At 37.8% G+C, this 24,293-nt stretch overlaps 1 protein-coding gene across 4 annotated transcripts in view; it reads right to left on the reverse strand.

Annotated features, from left to right (window-relative positions):
- The window catches only part of DOK6 (docking protein 6), a 415,462-nt gene that overhangs the window by 90,610 nt on the left and 300,559 nt on the right, over positions 1 to 24,293 (reverse strand). For all 4 annotated transcript variants that reach the window (XM_067698862.1, XM_067698864.1, XM_067698865.1 and 1 more), the window contains one exon: positions 7,144 to 7,282. In XM_067698862.1, coding sequence (XP_067554963.1) covers positions 7,144 to 7,282 — 139 coding nt within the window. The remainder of the gene's footprint in view (positions 1 to 7,143; positions 7,283 to 24,293) is intronic.

Here is a 24,293-nt window from a genome sequence, read left to right on the forward strand (position 1 = left end):
TCACACAGCTCTGCTCGTCTTTCCCTAGAGTCTTCCTGCTTACCCACCATGCCATGCTGCTTCCACCTAATGTGTATGCATTCACTGAATACATCCCAGAATGTGAACTATGTTCACATTCTTTGAAAGCATTCTTAATTATCTTTCCATGCAATGCTTACATCAATTTCTTAGATTTTAGTTTGACCACTATTGGCCTAAGTGTTTCCCTATTTTACAGCACTATGCCAAAGAAGAGTCAGTCTGATTCTTTGGGTTGTATGTGTATATGTCATATATGTTTTTATGCTGAGTCATCTTGATTGACTTTTGACATCTGTTTTGTTTTTTTTTTAAGGAAATTATTCTTGTAATTGCCAAGAGCAGATTGTATGACCCTCAATAAATAAGATTACCACAGTTTAAAAGTAAATTTTTTTTTGTAATTTCCTTACTATTGTTCCATTCTAGCAGTACAAATAAAAGAAACAAAATTGTATTTTTTTTTTTTTTTTTTTGGCTGTATGTGGGCCTCTCACTGTTGTGGACTCTCCCATTGCGAAGCACAGGCTCCAGACGCGCAGGCTCAGCGGCCATGGCTCACGGGCCCAGCCGCTCCGCGGCATGTGGGATCTTCCCGCACCGGGGCACGAACCCGTGTCCCCTGCATGGGCAGGCGGATTCTCAACCACTGTGCCACCAGGGAAGCCCTATTTTTTAAACATAGCAGTTGAAATTTTTAATGTTGGGCACTCATTTTCCTTATACATTATCAATTCTAATCAAGTTGATTAAATATTATACATAAATATTATATATTGATATAATGCTTTTTTTGAAGTGACATCTAGAGTATCCACAACAAATTTTAAGGGAAAAAAACATGATCTAAATAAAATATTTACTATTACACTGTGTCTCAGCAGCACGTATTAGAAAAATTACACATTGCCTTCTCGTCATTTCCATCTCATTTGTGTATTTATTGCAGACAGAAATGTATATTTTCTTTGTTCTTGTGTGTTTGTTTACAGACGAAATTTCCTTTAGTGTTCCGAAACATTAGGAACACAGGCCCACTTTAGTTATCAGCTATAATAACTTGTTCTAATTGAGTGAGCTTGTGTTAGTTTAATCAGTGTCTGTCAATCAGTAAAAGAAAATTTCACAAAAATGCTAATGGCATTTCCCAGCAGGGAACTGGTCATTGTCAGTAATAATAAAGGTCTTGTCTTTTGGTTAATAATTGATAATACTGAGCAATAGAATCAAGACTAGAACTTTGAAGGATGAATTCATTAACGGATATTCCTATATATTGGATATAACATACCACTTGCAATCACAAATCATACGTTTAAACTTCTCCTAGAATTCTGTAAACTTCTATGAATATACCTAGAAGAGAGACTGCAAGAAGTGTTAACATTTTCCTGTGTGTGGCTCACGAGATTATGTAGTTTCCAAATTCTTCACCTTTTCAGTATGGGAAAACTAGTTTTGTTTGTTTGTTTGTTTTTTCCCCATAGCTGATAGAGATTCCTGTAAAATGTGGGTATGAAGAATGCTGTCACTCAAAAGGAAGCCAAACTACCTAGGATACATCCCATTCTGGAAGCTTTCTTATTCCTTCAAAAGTTATAAATGAGCACATAGTGCTCATGGTCTTGTTAGATATACTTGAAAGGAACTGAAAGATATAATTTAGCTACAGTTGGGAATAACAGCTTAGTGTCTTCAGAATACTCACAACAAGTATTATGGTATTTTATACACTCTAAGATGCCATCATTAGAAAGCCAACGTGATTTTATGTAGCACTACAAAAGAACAGTGCTGCTAATTAAACTGTAACTCCCATCTGACTAGAGAGATGTTAAACTGTGAAAAAGATGTGCATCTTGGAATTGATGCAGTGGAATAGCATTTCCTCGTTCATGCAACTATTTAGACAAAAAATAATTTCATAGGCTGGTAGCAGTCAATACTCGGGTAAGATTTACGATCAAGTATAAATCTAGAAGGGCAAATACGCTAATTTCGAGTCGCAGTCTAAGCTAGTTGTACATAAAGCCAGCTTTGTTCTCTCTCCCCCTCTCCTCTTCTCTCTACTCTGCCCTCCCCAGAGACAGGGAGGCATTAGACCCACCTCCATGCCTATAGGGCAGTAGGTAGAGTCAAACAATGCTGCTTCCTCACCAGAAATTTCTTTTCATCTTACATTATAAAAGGAAATAAGATCATTTGTTTTTAAATGATTACTGTTCAAAAGGTTTATTGTTTTGGGAACAGTACAAATTTTTTAGTTTGTTAAATGTGTGAGGTTACTTTTGTTTCTTGTATTTCTAGTAACAAGGGCAAGTAAAATGACAAATCTTAAAGAAAACAATTTGTTTTCTAGGGAAGAAGTTCTATGTGAGACTCTGCTATTTGTTTTTCTCCAACCATTAGAGCTTAGGAAAACCAAAGAACTGACAGCTTTGGACAGCAGTGCCTTCAACAAGTCTTGCCAGTGTTGTTTTTTAGGCATTAGAAGTGGGTTTGCTATCTTGCAGGTGTTTCAATAACACTGAAGCTATTTGTCCTTAAATTGTGTCCAGAGCTTTTCTGGTGACCAGGAGGCAAGAATTACTGGAAACAGGTGCATTCCAGACACTATGCTTTTAAAGGACACACTGTAATTCTTGTTATGGGAGACCGTTCCCTTTCAAATCACTTACAATATTACAAAGGTACTAACGACCCCCTCCCCCACTTCCTTTACTTATTTTTGATAAGATATCAGGAAAAATCTGTGTTTTAAAAATTACATTTATGTCGTCTCAGCTGCTTCTTCCCTGTGGACATTTCATAATACTTGTAAAGCTTAAAAACATAAAAAGCAAATTAAAAAAGAAGTTTCTTTTGTATTATTTGTGTTTGTTTTCGTGTGTGTGTTTGTGTTGTGTGTGTATGTGTGTAGAGATCCACGGAAATCCAAAATTAAATTATTTCAGGTCTCGTTGAAGATGAAATCAGCCTCCACTCACCCTCAGGGGGCTAAGCCATGCTGGCACATTTGCAATGTGCTTTCTGATGAATGGCTGTTCACCAAGACAACGAAAACTTTCCTCGATAATGCTGCACGTGCAAGGCAGAGCACCTATAAATGCTTTTGGCAATAGAATTCGAAGAACTTGGAGGGTTCTAAGAACGTGAGCTTTATGAAATGGAAACAAATTCTAGACGTGCCATTTGTTTAACTATCTAGCTTTAATAATTTCCTCAAATATTTGAATCTTAGTAATCTCAGACAGAGTTCCAGTTTAAAATTTATTATCGTGGCTTAATTCTCCCATGTACTCCCTTACAAAATTCTCTTTTAAAATAAGGCTAGTTTTGAGTTAGTAAGTAAAGAAAATATAGGAGTACTTAAGATCACTCTCTGTTTTACTATCATGATCATTTTCCCTCTCTTATCTGGACTTAAGAGTGAGAAGCTGAAGCTTTACATCTGAATGGAAAAAGGAAGAGTGTCTTCTTGTACTGAAGAAATCATTCTCCATGGAGCTTTGACTGAGGACCTTCCAATAAGTTGATTATCCAAGAAATCAATCAGGCTCTACTGTCATGACAACATAAACAAGACCAACTGGTGTTTTTAGTATAGTTGAATCAAAATTTTGTAATGGCATTTCTTAACCATCTGATTTAATTAGTTACATTAATAAAGCATGGAAAACTTGAGATTTCAAGGAGTAAAAGGAAAAAGATAAGCTTACTCAAAATTACAAAATTTTGATCCCACAAAATTCTGGGCCACTTGAGAGAAGGAACATTGTTGTCCTTTTCTTGTTTTCCCTACCACCCCGCAGCGTTTTGAGCACGGAGTAATAAATGTATTATTTACAAACCTGTGAATGGAGTTAATAAATGGCCAACTTATCCTTTAAAACTTCTTAATGGAGTCAGTTAATATTCATTCATTCTTTCATTATCTTTCTCAGTGAAGGAAGTGTAAGCACACACCTCTAACAGCCTTACCGATATAGCGATTCTTTTTATCCAGTTCTCCACAGTGCAAGTGAACTGTTTTATGCACAATGCTTTTCTAGGTATCAGATTCTTCAAACAAGAATAGAAACATTGCCTAACTCAGATTATAGAGATATATCAAAATATGTTTATTCATGTGTTCCCTAGGAAGGATGGTGATAAATGGGGCAAAACAAAGTTTTACATGCATATGATGCTGAAAGATATATTGAATTCTTTCTCTTATAGTTAAGAAACGGTTGTTGAGACATTATTTCTCATTCAAGTTTATCTATAAAGCCAGTAACACTCTGAAATCATCTCTTTTTGAAAGTAAATACTTCAGTTGCCTGAACGACGATGTTTGGGGGAATTCACTGCTTGTATAGCTTCTTGGTAATCTTGTAAAATCTTTTTAATAACATTAAAAATGTATAAACATTTTCTATCTGATCAATATTTATCTTCCACGGCTTGGTTTTAAAACTGGAAAGCCAATGAGCAGTGTTATCTTCTTATTTTGCAGTGAATACGTAATAAACAAAATGCAACATTTTTATATCTTAGGTAGGTTTTCCGGTACTTTTCCAACTCGCAAGTTACACTATTGCCTATTTTATGGCACAAACCTTTGTTTTATTTTGTATAAATCAATTAAGAGTTAGATAGAGGGTATTTAAATTCTATTCCATACTTTTTGGAATTTCTTTTTTAAAAAGAGATTTGTGCATGTAGAGGAGGTCTCTTAAAAGAAAAAGAAAAGGTATCTGGGAGACCTGGAAATCTTTGCTTACAGCCCTAGAATTTGGGGAAGTGGGGCAGTTCTCAAGTTGTGGTAGCATGCCCTTGGAAAAGCATCATTAGTTCAACTTATTCTACAGAATGTACTACCTATGGAGTAATTTAATTAGTATCAATATTATCCTTCAGAGAAAAGCATAGCTTTGCAATCACTGTTGAAATTAAACCAAAGACTCCATTTACATGTATGCACCAAGCTGATGGAGTCTCTGATTTTGTGATTTTCAGAAACATTTGGTTTCTTTGTTAAGCCATACTGAGCCTGCTATTTAAACACCTGTGCCCTTTCCCTTCCATCTCCGAGCACCCAGATCCACGGTGTACCCAAATCCTGGCTTTCCACTGCCTGAGATCTTAGTAGGTGGACCTACCATCTCTAACTCCTTCACAGCAATTGCTTCACTCCACTCCCTGGACTTGCTTCTTAGTGGCACAGGATAAGATAAACATACAACCACATCAAAAGCAAATGTAAATTGAATTTTGTTTTGCAAATGTTTTGGCACAAGATTGTTAGACACACTTGTAAAGGATTGGAAGACATTACGTAGCTATAGTTGGGAATAAAAATTTAGTGTCTTCACAAACATTGCAAGTCTTATCATTATTCAACATCACCATCATAATAATGAAACTTTCATAGTACTTTCTGAGTGCCAGGTCTGTTCTTAGCACTTTATATATGTTAATGCACAGATACCTCATTGCAGCCAAATAAGTAGAACTCTTGTATCCCCATTTTACAGATAGAGGAAAATGAGACATTTAGAAGTTAAATAACTTGTCCAAGATTATACAGACAGTGCGTGGTAGAACGGGGATGGGAACCCAGTACACTGAGTGCTCTCCTTACGGCAGACAATCACAGTTGCGTGAAAGAGCTCTTGAAATTCCCTTTATGAAATACAATTTAAATGACTCACTTATGAGCATTTTGCCCGTTCAGAACAACTAGAAGTAAAGAACTACCGCTGTTGACTAACAGCAAGTGACATCACAGTTGTTCATTTTGGCTGAAAATTAACATCAGCAGATTGTAAATATGGGCTGATAATGAATGTTCAAGATTCTGAAATAATTTGAAGTGTGGTAGTTACATTTTTTTCACCCGATTTAAGCCACTAGAAAAATGTCATATTAATTAGATAATTGTTACAATAATTTAAATTTAACCCAAATCTTTCTAGAAGACGAAATCATACCAACCTCCTACTGATGCTTCATCAATTAACCCCATAGTCTCATGTTAATAATCCTATTAACGTTCAAGTTACTCTTTCACCCCCACTGAAGGCCAGATGTAAGCCTGATTTGCACTTGCTGCCCTTAAGTATTAGGAGGGCTTTTTAAACCATACCCTAGATAGAGAAAAATGTGTATGTAGTATTGACAAAATCTGAAATGTATTAAAAATAATGTAAAATCATTTGCTAGACTATTTTTTCTTCTTACATTTAAAAGATAATTTTATACTTCAAAATATTATGTATTTGAGAATTTTAAAAGTCAAAACTAAAATAATACTAGATAGAAAGCCCCATAGTCTTAAAATGGAATAGAATTATGAAAGTTTTTCTGGGTAGTGACCCACCTATTTCCCAAAGCTCCACTTGTCCTCTCATAGATGGAATCTAATGCATCCCTATAAATTCTGAAGAAAGAGAATATTGACCTATTAAAATTACAGCCGATAATAATTCCATTGTTTGCTTTTCAAAGAAGTTAGTAGTAAAGCTTATAATTTTTTTTAGCTACTTGTAAAATTTGCTATTTCAGATTCTTTATTAAATTATTTCTTAGCTTGACCCTGAAACTATAGCATAGTTCCATGACAGGATAACAGATAGCTGGTAAACAGTATAAGCTCCTTTTGCAAACATTTTAGTATCGACTCTGAAACACGGACAGAAAGAGCTGGAAGTTTCAGAGAATCTAGGATAAATACAAAGACAAAAAGAAAAGTGTAATCCTTTCTGGTAGAAACCTATTTTCCTCATTATTTTGGGTCCACATTTGCATCTCTGATTGTCCAACTACATGTGGAGAGATGCAGAGAGCACTGCTTCTTGTTTCACTCTCTGTGCACTCCACTCCTCTCTGGGTAACTGTGGTAACAGGTCATAGGTACATACACGAAGTGCATGGCTAGCGGCCACAAATAGCTTCTTTCGTCATATGCTGAAGAGGATATTAGAAAGATGAGGTTCAGTAACTGGGACAAGCTCTCGGGGCTGGGATGGGGTTGGACGCTGGGGCGCTGTCATGAAAGGACCCACATACACACGATGTGCATCAGACCTCAGTGACATTCATTTCCAAGCTGTTAGGTTACCAAGGAAGGAGCCTTACCCGGGCCTTCTGCTCCATTTCTAGCATTAATCTTTCATGTTGCTCAGCTATGGCCAGTGTCGCAGAATGGACCTTCTGATAGATCATTTCTCCTTCCCTTGTTTGAAAAGTGAATAGTCCTTCTCCTGTGTCACACATTCTGTGAGGATAGAGATAGGGAAAGAGATGGGTCTTCATGTGTTCAAGTGCGTAACAGTTCTCCATGTAAAAGATGCCCTCACCCTGTCATCCCCTCCACCTTGATTTTCATAGGAGCAAGTGAACCAGATTCATCCTTGACCAAACCAACCAAGGAACCAACCAACCAACGCATCTTTAAAAGGTGCATGAGAATGAAACTAAGGGTGGAAATCCATGCACATTTGGATTTTTAAAGATGAAGTGTTCCCAACAGTGTGAAGAAACAGACAAAAGTGCTGTCAGTTATTACAGTGCATGTCTTACCAATATTTAAAGAATCAAAGCAAATAGTTGTTTTCTTTAACAGCCTTCACTCTGATATCATAGCATTGTCTCCTATGACTCGATAGCTCTTGAAACGTTAAGAACTTAAGAAAAAATCTGCAATTTTATACTCATGTAGTAGGAACCAAGGAGAAGATTTTTTTAGTTTAAGGATTTGCATACATAGTTTGAAGCTTTTACTTAAACTGAGGAATCCTTACGTAAATCTCAGTATAGCCTAAGAAATAACATGGCAGAGAGGAGACTCCGTTTGGATGTGAGAGTATTTGTCTGAACTTGGCCCTGCCACTTACCAGCAGTGTGACCTGAAGCAAGCTAACTTGCCTGTACCCCCTTCGCACAATCTCTAACAGGAAAAATAACAGTACCCAGCTCATCAGATCCTTACGACAGTGGAGAGACTTGATACAATATTTATAGTGTTCCTTAGCAGATATTAAGTGCTCAAAAATGTTAGTTATCATTCTTTTCATCATAGAGAAAGTATGGCACTAATCTCAATATCCACCATAGAGAAGTGCTTGGCTTCAATATAATATTTTTATCTGATGGACTATTATACAACTGTTACTATGTCATTTCTGAGAGCATATAACATGAAAACATTTTTTTGGCCATGCCACAGGGCTTGCAGGATCTCAGTTCCCTGACCAGAGACTGAACCTGGACCACGGCAGTGAAAGCCTGGAATTCTCACCACTAGGCCACCAGGGAACTCCCTAAATTTCCTATAATGTAAATTCAAGAGGAAAAGAAAATCAGAATACAAATTCCTTTTCAATTATTTAACTATAATTACCTTTTAAAACATAGTCTTTTTTATTGGATTAAAGCCACTGACAATTTTTTATTGGACTAAAGCCACTGACAATTTCTCAGGCAACAGGATTATGGTTAAATTTTATTAATAAAGACATTCTAAAATAAAACATATTTTAAATTAATATTTTAAACCAGCTTTTAAAAATAATTGGAGGCCTTCAGAAAGACCCGCTGAATATCAACATGATGTTCCCAATCGGAAACTGGACCTTAACTGGACTGCTGTGTTGTTGTTTTCAGGCTACAACACCAAAAGATTTGCACAAAGGCCAACCTCATGAGGCCAACCTCTGTCTTCCAGCACCAAAAAGATTTTAGATTCTACCTTATGATTCTCCAAGGAGTTTTAGTAGAAAAAGAAGTGTCTCAAGAGGCTTCAGAAATTATAGAGGCTGTGACTGCCATCCCTCAGGGCTCCATAGAGCCAGCACTTAACTTCTGTGAAAGAGATCTTAATAAAATTCACAAAGCGTGAAATGGAAAGTCTGAGAGAAAAATGAAGAGTTTTCACAAAGTGAAACAAATGAGCTTTCTTTGTTGATTCAGAGGGGTAAAAAACTCCAACAGCGGGAGCAGGCAAATCATTGATGAGTGGTGAGCCCATCTTGTTTTAGGTTAAGTTTTGTTCATTGTTATCGGAAAAACACTCCTTATGGGCCTTCGGAAATGAGATAACGAAGACACAAATTGTTATTCCATACTCAGTCACTGAGTTGCAAAGGTCTAACACTTAGCACTTCCTGGGACTTAACTCTGCCCAGTGAAGGAGTCTGAAAGCTTACAGAAGGGTTTTATTTCCAGCCTCTGAAATAAAAACTACTGTAAACTTCGTCCATCGATCAAGAAACCAGGAATTAGAACATGCCAGCATAAAAAGCAAAGAACTTTTAGGTAGAAGGGGCTCTTTTTTAAACAATAGGTACCTAAAGCCAAGCTTAAATCAAACTTCTTCAGTGTAACTGGCTCAGATTTATGACTTCTGTCAGCAGTGTTGGAAGAAACAGTTTAGGTTTTTCCCAGTTATTGTTTAAAACATGTTCTCTCAGGAGTGGTAAGGAACAGATATCGAGATTTTTCTTATACGTCTAAAGAGTTTTGTGGTAGCGAGCCAGTACTAGAGAGGACAATGGGAGGAGGCATGAAATCATTCTGACAGCTATTGCCCCGCCCCTCGATCTGGTCCCCAGACCAGCAGCACCTGCACCTCTGGGAGCTGTCCAGAGTGCTGAAGCAGAATCTGCGTTTGACAATATGATTTGTACGCACATTGTAATTTGAGAAGTACTGGGCTATAGAACTCTTTCCACAGGTCACCATTTCATTCAAGGGAGTGGGAGATGATGCTTGGGACCCATAGGAGGACAAATTAGAAGCCATATTTGTGCAGCTTAAGACTTTGACATAACAAACTGAAGGTTAGAAAGGAAGAAATGTGATGAAAAGGACAAAAACACCTCTAGAAGAATCCTTTCCTTCATTTGGAGAGAGCTAAGATAGAGGTGCTAGTTACATTTGAATATCCTAACCCCTCACCACTAACATGCACATTCCTCAACTGCATTGACTTGAAGAATAAGTGAAAATATGGACAATGTATGTTTGTCCTGACTCCAAACTAGAATTTTATCGAAATGTATAGACAATTACAAATGATATCTCTCTTCATACTTAACATGGTATTTGCACAAAATTAATACTTCTTCTTATCTAAAATAAAATGTTAAAGAGTAGAATCTCTAAGGTCCCTTTCAGCTTTAAGGAATAATCTGGGGCTTCATAAAAATTCTAAGAAGTAGGACTGACACATTTATTTCCAGGTTTTTTTTTTTTCTTTTCTGACATTGTGATATAAGGGACATTATAATAGCATAGACTATAATAGTACAGTCAAAAGACTAAGGGTACAAATTTCAACAATCATGTTATGGCCTGTCATATTCATTTATCACATACTTAGCTAGTACTATAAAGCCAGGCTCTGTCTTGGGCCTGGGGATAAAAAGGAGGGAACAATATACATGGCTCATTGCCTCTGAGGCTTTTTAAATGGTGGGGAAGATAAGCATTGTTCAGAAAATGACTCACTCACTGTGGTAAATGCTAGCAGGAAGAAGTACACGGCCAAGAGGAAGGCCATGGAAAGTTACTTCACCTATTTACTCCTCATGTACAAAATGGGGGTGACAAGACCTTGTCACAAGATTGTTTTTATTTTTCTTTTAATCAAATGAAGTAAAGTATGTGACAGTGGGCAGGAAAGGATTAATTCAGCAGGCCTGTGTTGCTCAAACTCTGCACATCTCGAAGAAAAGTCTGTTTGGGGGATGGTCCCTTGGAGGGTTTCTGGAATGCAACCCTGGAGCCTTTGTTATATTCAGTCTGATAAGAGTGTCTCTTGTGCCTGAGGCCTTGAGCCATGCTGTATCGGTCTGACCAGGTAAGTTTATCCTAACAAGGTGGTTCACCATGAATGCCTCTTTTGCTCTGGTGGTGGCTAGGGTCTGAGTGACTGAGGTTGTTCCTGGACCCTGAGGACACTGCATGCCCACCTAGCTGACCCTCAACCAAAACCTCAGACACCAAGGCTCGTGGGGGGCTTCCTGGGTTCACAACACCCTACACGCTTACTGTCATGTATCATTGCTGTCCCCGTGTGACTGCACGGGAGGGTGTCTGGAGGCTCGTGCCTGGTCCTTCCTTGTCTGCATCCTTGTGTCTTTTCTCTTCGCTGATTGTAACATGTACCTTTCACTCTAGTAAACCGAAACTGTGTGCATAATAGTTTTTTTCTGAACCTTGCGAGTCTTTCTAGGGAATCATTGAGCCTGAGGATGGTCTTGGAGACTCCGCCACCCAAGACAGCCAGCAGGTGGTAGGTTGTTAATATATTTTGATATAATAAGAATATTAAAAATCCTAGTCTTTTCCTTAAATGGCTCCTTTTCAAATTCCATTCGTCTAGGGATTTAAGAGGGCATGCTCTCTTTCTTTATCCCACCTCACCATTCCCTTCCAGAATCACTTGAAATAACAGTACTGCCAGTCTCGTCTCTACTGTGTTCTAACAAGTAAGAAATAACTAGAGTTCCCTGTGAATGTCTGTATTCAGAGGAAACTAAACTCCATGGAGGCACTCCATTATGTATGGGTCTCAAAGTTCCCTTCAAGCGGAGAAATAATCCTAAAAGATGGTGCCACGGAGGCAACGTCACTTGAGGAAAAGCCCCTACCATGTAATCGCTAGACCACTGCCCCCCTTTTCTTGTCCGTACGTCTCAAACTTAGCGCTTTAGGAAGGACTGGCATCAGAATTCCAGCCTTTCTTCCAAATAGCAAGCAAAAGAAATTTACCAAGTGAGAAGTTAAGGAAACAGTTTAAGAAATGAAAATGGATACTTTAAAAGAATTCTCTGGGGGTCTTTAGACATAATTTCGCTGCAGATGAATTTGTAAACCTCTGGCAATTTTGTCCGTCTTCACAGCGTATAATTTCACCCCTGCAGTGAGTTTTGCAGTTTTGTATGTATATTTAGTGACCAAATATTTATCCTCCACGCACATAGAAATTTTCAACTCTCAGCAATGGTGTAAAGCAGGAGCACTTTCCTGAAAGCCAGTGGTGTTTCTATTCATTATTTACAATTTAATGTTTAATTACAGAAAGTAATGAAATTCTTAAAAGCACAGCTCTTCTGCAGAGCAGTGAAACCCAATTAACAATTCTTTCCTGATAACAGTTTAATCTTTATTGTCATTTAACAATGCTAGCATTTTACTTTTTTTTAGCAGCTTTAAAAAGGCTGAAGTTTCTGTCTAAAGCTCTAGTGAGTCAGACGTTGATCCGTAGTAAAAAATTACAAGCAAAATGGACAAACAGACGAAAGCAACAGTAAAGCAAGTCCAGAAACAGACCCAGTTCATATGGGAGTTCAATATGTGGTGAAAGTGTTGTCTCAAATCTGTGAGGGAAAGCTGGACTAGTCAATAAACCGTGTTTGGACAACAGCCATCTGGAAAAATATTTGGATCCATGTTTCTACCTCCCCTGATATAAACTCCAGAGAAAGCAAAAACAAAACCAAAAAAGTACCAGAAGAAAGTAGGAAAGAATTCCTATATAAACTCAGAAAATGGAGGGGGTTTCAAGCTACGATCCAAGGCAAAATGTGACAAAAGATTGATAAATCTGCCTGTGAACAATGAACAAAATAAGTAAGAAATCATAAGATAGCAAATGGCAAATTCAAAACTAGGAAAAATATTTGAAACTCACAACACTGATAACTTCTGATACCTGTAAGTTAGGTATAATATCAGTACTTTTTTTCATTGGGTTGTTTGATCATTAAATGGATTAATATATGTAAATATTAAAACAGTGTAACTTATTAATATGAAATAGTACTTCTGTTATTATTACTACTACCCAAATAGTTAGATACCTAAAACACATTGCTAAGCTAGTAAAAAACAAGGAGAATATAATGTATATAGTGTGCTAACAGTTTTGTAAAAAAGTATGTAGGGAAGAATTTATATACATCTTTGCTTATATGTACATTAAACTCCGGAGGAATGCACAAGAAACTAGTAACCGTGTTATTTGCTGGGGGGGAAGTGAACGTGACAGGTGGTCTATGAGTATGGGAGGGACACGTCTTGCTGATTCTTCTTTATGTAAACCATCAAATTAAATAAAGGAATGCTATGGATTTATTAATTGGATTTAATTAACTAAATTAAACCACATTAAAATTTAAAGTAAAGGTCTGAGGACCCTCACAGGGTTTTTGTGAAGATGTAGTGTTTATGATGTGCCCAGCTCTGTCTCTGTCCCTTAGCAAATAACAGGCTGCCCTCGGTATTCGCGGGGGACTGGCTCCAGGGCTCGATAGCAGAATCCAAGGACGCTCAAGCCCTTCGTATAAAGTGATGTAGTACACTTGGCCCTCAGGATCAGTGGTTCTGCATCTGCAGGTCAACGCTCAGTTGGTTAAATCTGCAGATGTGGAACCCACGGATACTGAGTGCCGACTGTACACTTTTACTGTTAAACTTATACAACACTGTACTGATGATTTAAGGGCCTCCCTTCCAGTTTAAACACACACACACACACACACACACACAGAGTATATATATTTATATACACATTTAATCTCTTTCCAGTGTAGCACAGGCATCTGATCTGATTTTCAAGGGACCAGGATTATGGAGAGTTCTGGTTTGTAAAGCGTTGAAACAATACCCACAGCAATGAGGAGAATGATAACAGCTGGCTTTCGGGGAGCACCTACTAGTGCCAGGCATGGTGATAAATGCCGCGTGTGCATTACCTCACTGAGCTTCACAACACCCTACAAAGCTCTCACTGCTTCCGTTTTACAGAAAACACCATGCTAAGGAGGCTAACAGATTTGCCCAAGGTCATTAAAATTGATGTGGTCGAGCTGTGATCTGAACGTAGCCGTGTGATTTTGGAGTGTAAGCTCATCATCACTAAGCCCAGTTGCATTCATTCAAGATAAGAAGCAGAAAAGCACGCATAATTCTTTCATTATGAACATTTCTGTAATAGGGAAACAGAGCTAGGACAGGGCTCGGGATAAAATATTTTGAAAGCTCTCTCCTTCTTTGCTGCTGTTCCTTTTCTGTCAAATCAGGTTCCCAAGACATGTACCTCAATGGCATATGTGCACCCTTAAAATGCACATGAAGGTAAATCAATCAAAATTGTTGAATTGGACTCAAACATGCCCTGGACTCCTAACTTCAAGTCAAGTCCTTCATAAGGAGGAAGATTTAGCAGGACATCTGCCATCCTCTCTGCCTCCTGACTGGACTATGTTCCTAAACACTTAATGCATATGGTGCCTGTTCTTGCTTATCTCACTGTTGGAACCTTAGGGCTACAATGCTGTCCCTCAAACAAGTTGAGAGACTCGATCCTACAAGGAGATCTTGATTTTAGTCCAGGCTCTCTGAAAATTAGCTTGAAATGCCATTTTGATCCTTTATAAAATTGAGTTTCAATGAAAGAATTGATATAAATGATCTCTAATGTACAAATTTCTTCCAAAATTCTACAATTCCTCCACCTGTGTACTCAGTGATGAGTACAAATTATAATCACATTAATTAAAATATCTCCATCTTTACACATATTTTCCAAATTTTCATATTGTTCTATTTTATTTACTTTTTCTTACTGCCAAATGTTCTCTTTTGGTTTTTCACCTCAATGAAAAAGCCAGTTGAGTCTCCCTGAAGCAGTCTGAAGTTCTGGTTTTACTAAATCCTTGAGAAAATATACATATAAGATGTTCTTCTCCTTACCTTCCTTCCTGCCTCAAAAATTGAGAATTGAAAAATCCACCAGGTGACGATGTAAATAAACCATAGGACTTTAGTTGCTATTTAATTACCTCAAAGCATGATCATAAATTATAACATTATCATTCTCATTATACTCTTACATTGTGTTTATGAAGGTTTAGTGGGGGAAAAAAAGCATTTTAAAAGGGTTACAGCTAATTTTATATGCATCCAGTGGCTTTATTGTAAAAATATTGCATACTCCTTGAGGATTAGGAGTTTTAACATCTGTAACCCCCAAGTGTCAACCACAAAAAGCACCCGACGCACTCCAAAAATGTTTGTTGACCGAAACGACTTGAAAATTAGCATTATGATGGCTTCCTGACAGGTAATGAAATTGTAGTTCTGGATAGCAAAAAAAAAAAAAAGCAAAATAAAATATCACAGAAAGAAATTTTCTTTGAAGAATGACCCCATAGTGTTAACATTTTCTTCTGAAAGGAGTAGACCAAACAATCCAAAGGAAAACAGAGCTGATACGTTCTTATGTTCCCAGCTGATACACACTTGATCTGTCTTAATATTGTGTGAGGGAGGCTGTGTGTATATCATATGAAACAACCCAAACCTATTTTTGTAGGAAGAGCTAAAGACAAAACAAGTCAAGCAAAAGTTTAAATTCTGTCATTTAGAAATTATATTCCCTTTTTAAAGTGAAGTTGCCAAGTTACGACTGGAAGATTTTTTAAATTATCAAGCAAGTTACTAATATTTAGACACTGAATTGCAAAAGAAGAGTTTTCCTTCTCTTACCATTTTGAGGGGAGCCTAAAAATGAAATAATTATATTCTCTTAGAGCAAAAGAGAATGTAATCAGGGTTTAAAATTACATTTTGTTCTCTTTTTGCTCTAAATATAGTTAATTAAGGTAATTTTAAAATTATTTGAAAGATACTTTTGTTGTCTCAAGTGACTACAGAGGAAAGTGTTTAAATTATAGCCAAAATAGAAAAAAATTAAGACTATACTTGATTTTATGATGGTTATATTGCCTTTTCTTCTTCGCTTATATTTATTCAGTCATTGATTTTTTTGGACATCAGCCAATAATGCGTCAGGCCCTGTATTAGCTTCTAGACTATATTTAAAAAATCATATTTAAAAAATAATTAAATAATAAACATTAACTCATGAATTGCATTTGTTCTCATTATCTGTCTATCTATCTACCCATCTTTCTATGTGTTTACTTTTTCATTTAAACACTCAGTAAATGAGTAGGTGGCTATATGAAATACCTAACATAATTACACATTTTGAAGAATTGAACTGGTTATCCTTATTGTGTTAAAATTTTCTCTAGAGGTTTTAGGTTGACAGATCACTGATAGAGTATAACTTTTACTATTTTACTGCCATTACCAAAACAAACCACCTGGTAAAATGGTACAAAACATATCATTCTAAGGTAGAATATTACATCCTTTGTAATACCAATCAGGGAGAATACTGATTGGTATTACAAAGGATGTGGGCATATGTGTCTACTACAGCTTTTTCATTTGTTTAGAAACAGAAATTAAAATTAATGCCATAGTAAAAAATGAATATACTTAAATTTAAAAAATTAAAGAATTTCAAATGCAATTACTTAGTTTTTTTTTTTTATAATTTCAAATGTCATCATTCCAGGTTAGTAAATTTTAAACCTTAATTTTTAAACTTCACTTAAACTTTAAATTGTTTTCTTTAAAAGTATCTGAATTGAACATATAGTGAACAGACAATTTGAATCACCTTCAAAGTAGAACCCGCCTGCCAATGCAGGGGACACATGTTCGAGCCCTGGTCTGGGAAGATCCCACATGCCACAGAGCAACTAAGCCCATGTGCCACAACTACTGAGCCTGCACTCTAGAGCCCACGAGACACAGCTACTGAGACTGCATGCCACAACTACTGAAGCCTGCGTGCCTGGAACACATGCTCTGCAACAAGAGAAGCCACCACAATGAGAAGCTCGCGTACTACAAAGAAGAGTAGCCCCCACTCGCCGCAACTAGAGAAAGCCTGCGTGCAGCAATGAAGACCCAACGCAGCCATAAATAAATAAATAAATAAATTTAAAGAAAACAAAGAATGAAATTAAAAAAAATCACATTAATTCAAAAAGTTCCTCAAAAATCTAGAGACAAAAGAGATACAAGTCATCATTCCTTAAAGGAGATGACTCCTGGGAATACATTCCTTTTAATGTTTGAACAGGTTTTCAATCTCCACCTCTGATCCATCTTCACTTCCAGTCTACGTCAAAGTCTCTAGATTCCTACACACATCAAGTCATGGGACGATGCAAATGACAAAAAGAAACACTGATATTGAAAGATGTCAAATGGAAGTTGCATAAATGAAAAAACTTATTAGTAATCCCTTTCTTACCCATTTTTGAATGTCAGTATTCCTGTTTTTAAAGTAAGAAGGTTTGGCTAACTGATTGTTAAGATCCCTTTCAAATACAGAAGCAGTTCATAACTAAGCTTACAGATCCGTTTAAGTGGTTAGTTAGCTTTAAACTTCATCTATTTATGCTTGTATTTCAAAAGGCAGCCAGTGTCTTTAAAACATGATGTACTGTGTTGTGTTACCTTAGTCGTGCCTTGGGTACTTTCCCTTTTCCTGCTTAACAACTTCTAGGTAAGGGAAAAGAGAATGGAGTTAATCAAAGTCATCTTGCTGTCCAGGAGTTCATGAGACAGGGATGTGCAGAAGATCAGCATGAACATATAGTTCATATTAAGGTTCATTTACACCCATCTCAGATCCATTCAGTCTATCATTTATCGAGCTCTAATGTCACATGGTTGCTCTTGGAAATTCTCACTCAAATTCTCTGGCTTACATCCTGATATCACCTCTACAGTCAACAGCCCACTCTTTAAGGCAAGTACGATGGATAATTTTTTGTCGACTTGGCCAGGCCATAGGTGCTTAGACATTTGGCTAAACATTATTCTGGGTGTGTGTGCGAGGGTGTTTCTGGATGAGATTAACATTTGACTCAGTGGACTGAATAAAGCAGATTGCCTTTCCCAATGTGAGTGCACCTCATCCAATCCATTGGAGGCCTGAATAGCCCAAAAGGTGGGATGTCTTGAATGACATCCACAAGGGAGTTCAAACTTTTTTTTTTTTTTTTTTTTGCGGTACGCGGGCCTCTCACTCTTGTGGCCTCTCCTGTTGCGGAGCACAGGCTCTGGACGCGCAGGCTCAGCGGCCATGGCTCGCGGGCCCAGCCGCTCCGCGGCATGTGGGATCTTCCCGGACCGGGGCACGAACCCGTGTCCCCTGCATCGGCAGGCGGACTCTCAACCACTGCGCCACCAGGGAAGCCCTATTTTACTTTCCTTAATGGTCAAAGCCCTTGGCTGGTTACTGTAAATACCTATCATGGATCAAGCTCCATGTGCTCATTTGAAACGCTATCTTCGCAATGAACAAAAGATCATTTGCTGCTAAGTAATATCTATATGATTCCAGTTTTCTTATCACATATAAGGATGTTACAGAATCTCAATTATATAACATTCTGTGTTGCTTTGCTGTCTACCGTTCTAAATGCTTGAGCCATAGAGTTATCTTATGTTTATATAATTCATACTATTTTTTTCCATCTAGGGATTGATGACTGGTTCCAATTCCCAAGGATTGCCTGTCTTGCTATTTTCATTAGGATTTTCCACAGATTAAAGGTGAGAAGGAATTAGCAAGGTACCAAACAAGGGAGGATTGAAAGGCGTATCTCCTGTTTCTTTTCAATTCGTGTTTATGTCAAAGGAAGCAGTCAAGGTTTTGGGATCAGGGTTAAGAGCCCCAGCAGCCCTGGGTTGCGTGGACAGCGGTGGATGGAAGCCACAGGGGTAAGATGATGCCCTGGGCAGGCACCCAGGATCCTGGGGAAGCACTGAGGATCCAAACAGCTCTGGCTCAGCTTGGAGGCCTTGGAAAAGTCACCTGACCCCTAAGTCTTCAGCTGCTCGTCTATGAAACCATTTGGCTTACATACCTTATAGGATTGCTACGAGGATCAAAATGGGAAAGCAGCATGAAAACTGTCAAGTACTACGCAATGAAGGATATTATTAGTGTGATTATGGGAGCTGGTTTGGCCAGGGCACTCCTGCATCCGGAGAGCTCCAACTTTCTCCTTAGCGACGCCTCCTGGCTGCTTTTGAACATCACCAACCTCTGCTCATCCCCCGATGATGCTGCTGCATTTTCCATGTTTGGAGACGGCACTTCCTGTTCTCAAACTGTGACCTGTAAGGCCTCTGGCAGGCCCAGTCGCGCCCTGGCGTGCACTCAGTCCAACTAGCAATTGTCCCTGTGGGAGAATCTGCCTGTGAAAAACGGCTTCCTCTGGTAAAGTGGCAGCTTTCCATGGGGGAAATCGGCCTTCTGCTTTCACCAACACAGACAATGTTGGAGAAGGGAAGGAAAAACACTTTGTTATTTCATTAGCTCATGTAAAGGTCATTTGTCAACCTGTTTCTCCTGCAGTGGAAAGTTTTGATTATATAGCTCTAGTAATGTTGCCTTTTTGGAAATTCATTTTTGTTCTCAAGGGCTGTGTTGTCTTCCCCCTACACCGAGTTTCATTATATTTAGTGCAGTGTGTAAATGATGTAGTTAGAATTGCAGGCAAAATGACCCATTACTATACCTATTGTCAGCTTCCTGCATATTTAATAGAAATGCAGTGTGTAAAAACATGTATAGGTCATCGCGACTGGCATGAACGGAAAGGCTTAGTTTCTATTGTAGATTTGGTGACTATGTATTTTTCTCTGGGGTTCCATTTAAAATACGGCAATTTACCTTGGCATGAAGAGTAAGAAAACAATTTCTTTTAGTGAGCATAATTTCTTTAGGGTTTCTAAGTTATTGTGGGGTTCATTTTGAACCAGTTTTACAGGTAAATAGACCAACGATATATATTTCCTCAGGATACTATGTTGTCATTTTAGATTTCAGTGCTAAATATTTGTTATTAATATTTTAATGAACATAAATGTGATTGAATTTAAATTTGGAAATATCAAGTATTTGGCTCTTCATGCAAACACATGGCAAAGGAAATAATAATTTACCATTTAAATCTTCTAGTTGAAAAAAAAGCGTTCTGCATTCAGGCTCTATAGTGACAGATGTCTTCTCTGGATGTGCTAAAAATGACTTATGTGACCTTGAATGTATTGACTGTTCTCTACTTGTACCCTGATACCCATTCTCTATCTTTTTTCTAACGTGTCTGTCTGGCATTGTGCCCTGGAAAGCTGACTTCTGCAGGCTCAGGCTTACTTGCCTCCTGGTTTGGCCAGAGGAGGGTGTTGACAGAAGACAGTAGAACTGGAAGGAGAACAGAGGTGTTTTTCCACCTGTCCTTCCCGTCTCAATGCTGTAGTTTTGACAGTGTACCTTCTTCCAAGGATCTAAGTTCTTTCTGGGCTCTGGCTTCCTTGCTCCTTCAGGCCTGGGGTAGGGACAAGCTTCTCTGTTACTAGTCTCGGGGTGCTCTACCACCCCGTGTTTGTTCCCTAATCATACCCTCACCTTTTAAAATAATTCCTACCCTGGATTCTTCTCAAACCCTTTGAGTAGGTCACTTCTTTATTGCTGGGTCTAAATTTATAACAAGTTTCTTCATCTCTCTGAGTCTGTTCTCTCATTTATAAAAGAAGGAAAAGAATATTTATCCAGTACATCTCAGAAGACTGTTATGATGAGCAGGAATAAGGATGGAGATAATAATAGTGATAATAATAATACCCGGCCTGCACTATGTATCTACTGAAAAGCCTACCCTCTACCCATGATACTGTTTCCTGTGGAATGGAAAAACGGCCACAAACTACTTCCCATCCCGTGTTTGTGCCCTTGCCACGTGCCGTTAATACCCTTCGCATCAAAGGTGACATTTTCATACATCCTCTGATTCTCTGCCAGCCTGTGGCTTGCCTTGGCCACTGGTAAAATGAGATGCCATCAGCAGCTGACATTGTGCTTCCTTGCTTGCTGCTTTGGAACCTTGCCACCGTGTGAACAAGACCAGGAAGGCTGCTGGATGACAAGAGACACATGTCCCCATCATGCTCTTCTGGTCACGGATCCCCTAGACTGGTAGGAGACACCTTATTAGGTCATCCAGTCTCCGGCCAAGCTGCTAACTGACTGCAGGAGAACGTGCAAGCCAGCCAAGATCAGCGGGCCTGGACCCGTTGAGCAGACTGATGACCTACAGACTCATGGACATAAATGGCTGTTGTTTACCATTAGAGTTAGGTGAGTTGTTACACAGCAACAGACAGCGGATAGAACCATTCTTTGCAAATAAGAAAAATATGACAGTTATTTTAAAATATTATGTTATATAAGTGAGTGACTTGTATCATACATTATTATAATCAGTATGTTATGATGGCAGAAAAACAGGTGCTCCAGGAAGGTCCTGGGGTGCTGTGCTTTTTGGAGTCTCTACAGCAGCAGACCAGAGCACCAATGCAGGCGCACTGGAAGTTAAGCAGAGGGAAACTGTTTATCATCTGAGTTTCCAAAGCATGCTGGCCATGAGTGTCAACAGATGATGTTGCATATTAGTTAGAATTAGAAATTAAAAAAAATTATATGATAAAAACCAAAAAAGAGAGAATTAGATGGCAGAAAAGAAGTAAGTTTTGTGGACTAGAGTCTTAGGAGAGAGAGAGCACAGGATTCAAACACACCAGAGCCTTGGCTTAGAAGACGTCTCATGCTGGGTCAAAGAGTGTATCTGGATGGAAGCTAATGCCACAGGATCTTGTGTCTGGGACAGGAGGGTTAGCCTCAGCTCAAACAGAATACGACAATAGAGGTTATCCAGATACTCTTCTATCCCGAGGCATGACTGCCTGGGGAGGAGGCCCTCAACTGTGTGCAGTCCTTAAGGATCCTTCAGAAAACTGCAGTAATGACCATGCAGAGAAGTTCAAGAGTTGCATTTTTAAAAAATGGATGCTTGGTACATTCAAAATATCACGCTTGTCCAGTCTGTGTCGAGTCTGAGAGAAGTACCAAGGAGAAGGGCATTTTGGGGAGAAGACATGGTACTTGTCTCTGAAGCTGGGTCACCAATGTTCTCCGAGCTTTAGATCAAAGGCTGAGACATGAGGCTGACATTGGTGCTGATGCCTGTACATCAAGGAGGAGTTGCTAGGCTCTTTGAGGGTACTCATTTGAAGATAAGAATAATAACTTACTTGGATCACACCCTCTCATAAATACGGACTGAAAGTTCAAAGGTGTGTGACTATGTCCCTAAAGAACATATTAAGAGTAGCACAGCTTTCAGCAGTGACCCAGACCCAAACCTATGATTTCATTGTATTATGTGGAATTAAATTAAGATCTCCACTGAAAAGAGGTATAAAACAACACCATCTCTTTTTTGAGGCAGATTTTCATTTCCCCCGAGTTACCATAATATTCCAAATCCATAGCTACCCTTGAACTGACCATTTTTATTCAAAAAATTCTCTTATAATTTAAGCCTCTTTGTTTAAAGACAGATCAAACATGTTTTCCAATATATCCATAGCTCTCACTATAGAGAATAAACTTTCAATGATCCTTTGACTTCATTCTATTTAAAAAGACAACACTGTTTACATTATTTATATTTTTATGTTGTCTTTTGTAACCACAAGAAAAATCATTCTTTGGTGGTTATTTTCTCTATCTTTTTTGTTCTCATCAATAATGTATGAAATACATATTTTAAGTAAATTCATAATAATGCTTCCACTTCATTCAAAAAATTCCTTCCAAGGGAGCCAGCTTAGGAAAGCTTTTTTTTTCCAAAAAATTTTTGGAAGCTTTTTTTCCCCCCAAAATTAGCATTTTTTGGTGGATGACTAGTGTCAAGACAGAGAGATGAAAATGCTTATTGCAATTAGAGAATACACCTGAATGTGTGCTGCACGCAACAGCACCACGCGATGGAAGAAAGTAAATTAAATTTACTTTTTTGTTTTAGATAAGCAAAGCATTATATTTCCAAGGTTTATAATTTATATTGTCATAAACATATTTCTGTTGAAAACGTCATCTTTATTTCTGTTTAAAGTTTTGGCCAGATCTATAACTAGCTACCTTGGAACCACTGGTGAGGACTTCATGGAGCCCCTGCCATTTGAAGAGGAGGTAAGTTAGAAAAAATCCCACTCTTCAAGTAAATATTTGACTTAGGCTACAAACATCTTCAAATAATCAAGCAAATATATTTTTTTATTTGCCTACTATGTCCCAGGAATACATATGGTTGTTGGCAAAAAGAAAAGTAGGTGTATGCTCTACAATACTTACTGAAGTGATCTTCTAACAATAACACAGGAAAGAACATTTTAATCTAGACATTTGCATAATATCCTAGGTATGTGAAGACCTCTCCTAATTCATGGCCTGATGAAGGCAAGCTTTGGAATTTACGTGCAGTTTTTATGCTGGTGAACACAAGTAACATTAAAGATGAAAATATAAGAAAGTCAAGATTGAATATCAAATACATTTTGGGGGCAGGCTGTATATGGGGCATTTCTAAGATGAAAATTCCTCCTTTCAGGTTGTATTTACTCTTTTATACAGGAATTCACTTATTCAACCTTTTTTAGATTTTAAAGTGTGTTCATTTGATTACAATTGTCACTCTTGATGGACTGCCTTACAGGAAATCTTTTGAAGCTTTGATCTCATGAAATAGATTTTTAAGGGAATATAATCATAAAATCACCATGTTAACTATATTTCAAAAACCAGAACCCAACAACTATGAAATTTTGTGACTATATGAAGAAGTAAATGAATTATTATATCCATGTAAATATCCTGAAATAGAATGCAGAAAATTTTGATTACTAAAATAACGAATTTCTTAAAAATATTTTAATTTTCATATTAAGTTTTTAGTTACGAAGAACACATACAGAAAATGAGATAAAATAAAATATAAATGTAGAGCTCGATGATACATCAAAAGCAAACACCAGTAAAACTACCACCTAGTCAAAATTTAAAACATAGTTACCATCTTAGATGTTTGTCCCTCCCAATCTCACACCTTCCACTCTACACTCTGATTTAACCAGATGTTTATGGCAATAGCATTCTGGGTTTTCTTTAGTTTTTCATCTAATTATGCATACACAAACATCGTAGTTTAGTCCTGCTAATTTGCCAGTTTCATTCTTTTGTGTTTGGTTTCTGCTTACTCAAAATGATATTTATTAATCCACCTGGGCATGTAGAGTGTAGGCCATTCATTGTTCTTGAATTATCCTATTGTTGATTATGCTACATTACTTTTCCATTCTACTGCTAAAGCCTATTCAGGTTATTTCCATGTTGTGGCTCTTACCAAATACATAAATACTAGAATACATGTCTCTTGGTGGATACATGCGCATTTCTATTGGGTATATATCTAGAAGTGGTATTGCTTGGTTGTGGAGTATGC

The sequence above is a fragment of the Pseudorca crassidens genome, chromosome 12 (assembly GCF_039906515.1).
Source record: "Pseudorca crassidens isolate mPseCra1 chromosome 12, mPseCra1.hap1, whole genome shotgun sequence".
Lineage (NCBI taxonomy): Eukaryota > Metazoa > Chordata > Mammalia > Artiodactyla > Delphinidae > Pseudorca > Pseudorca crassidens.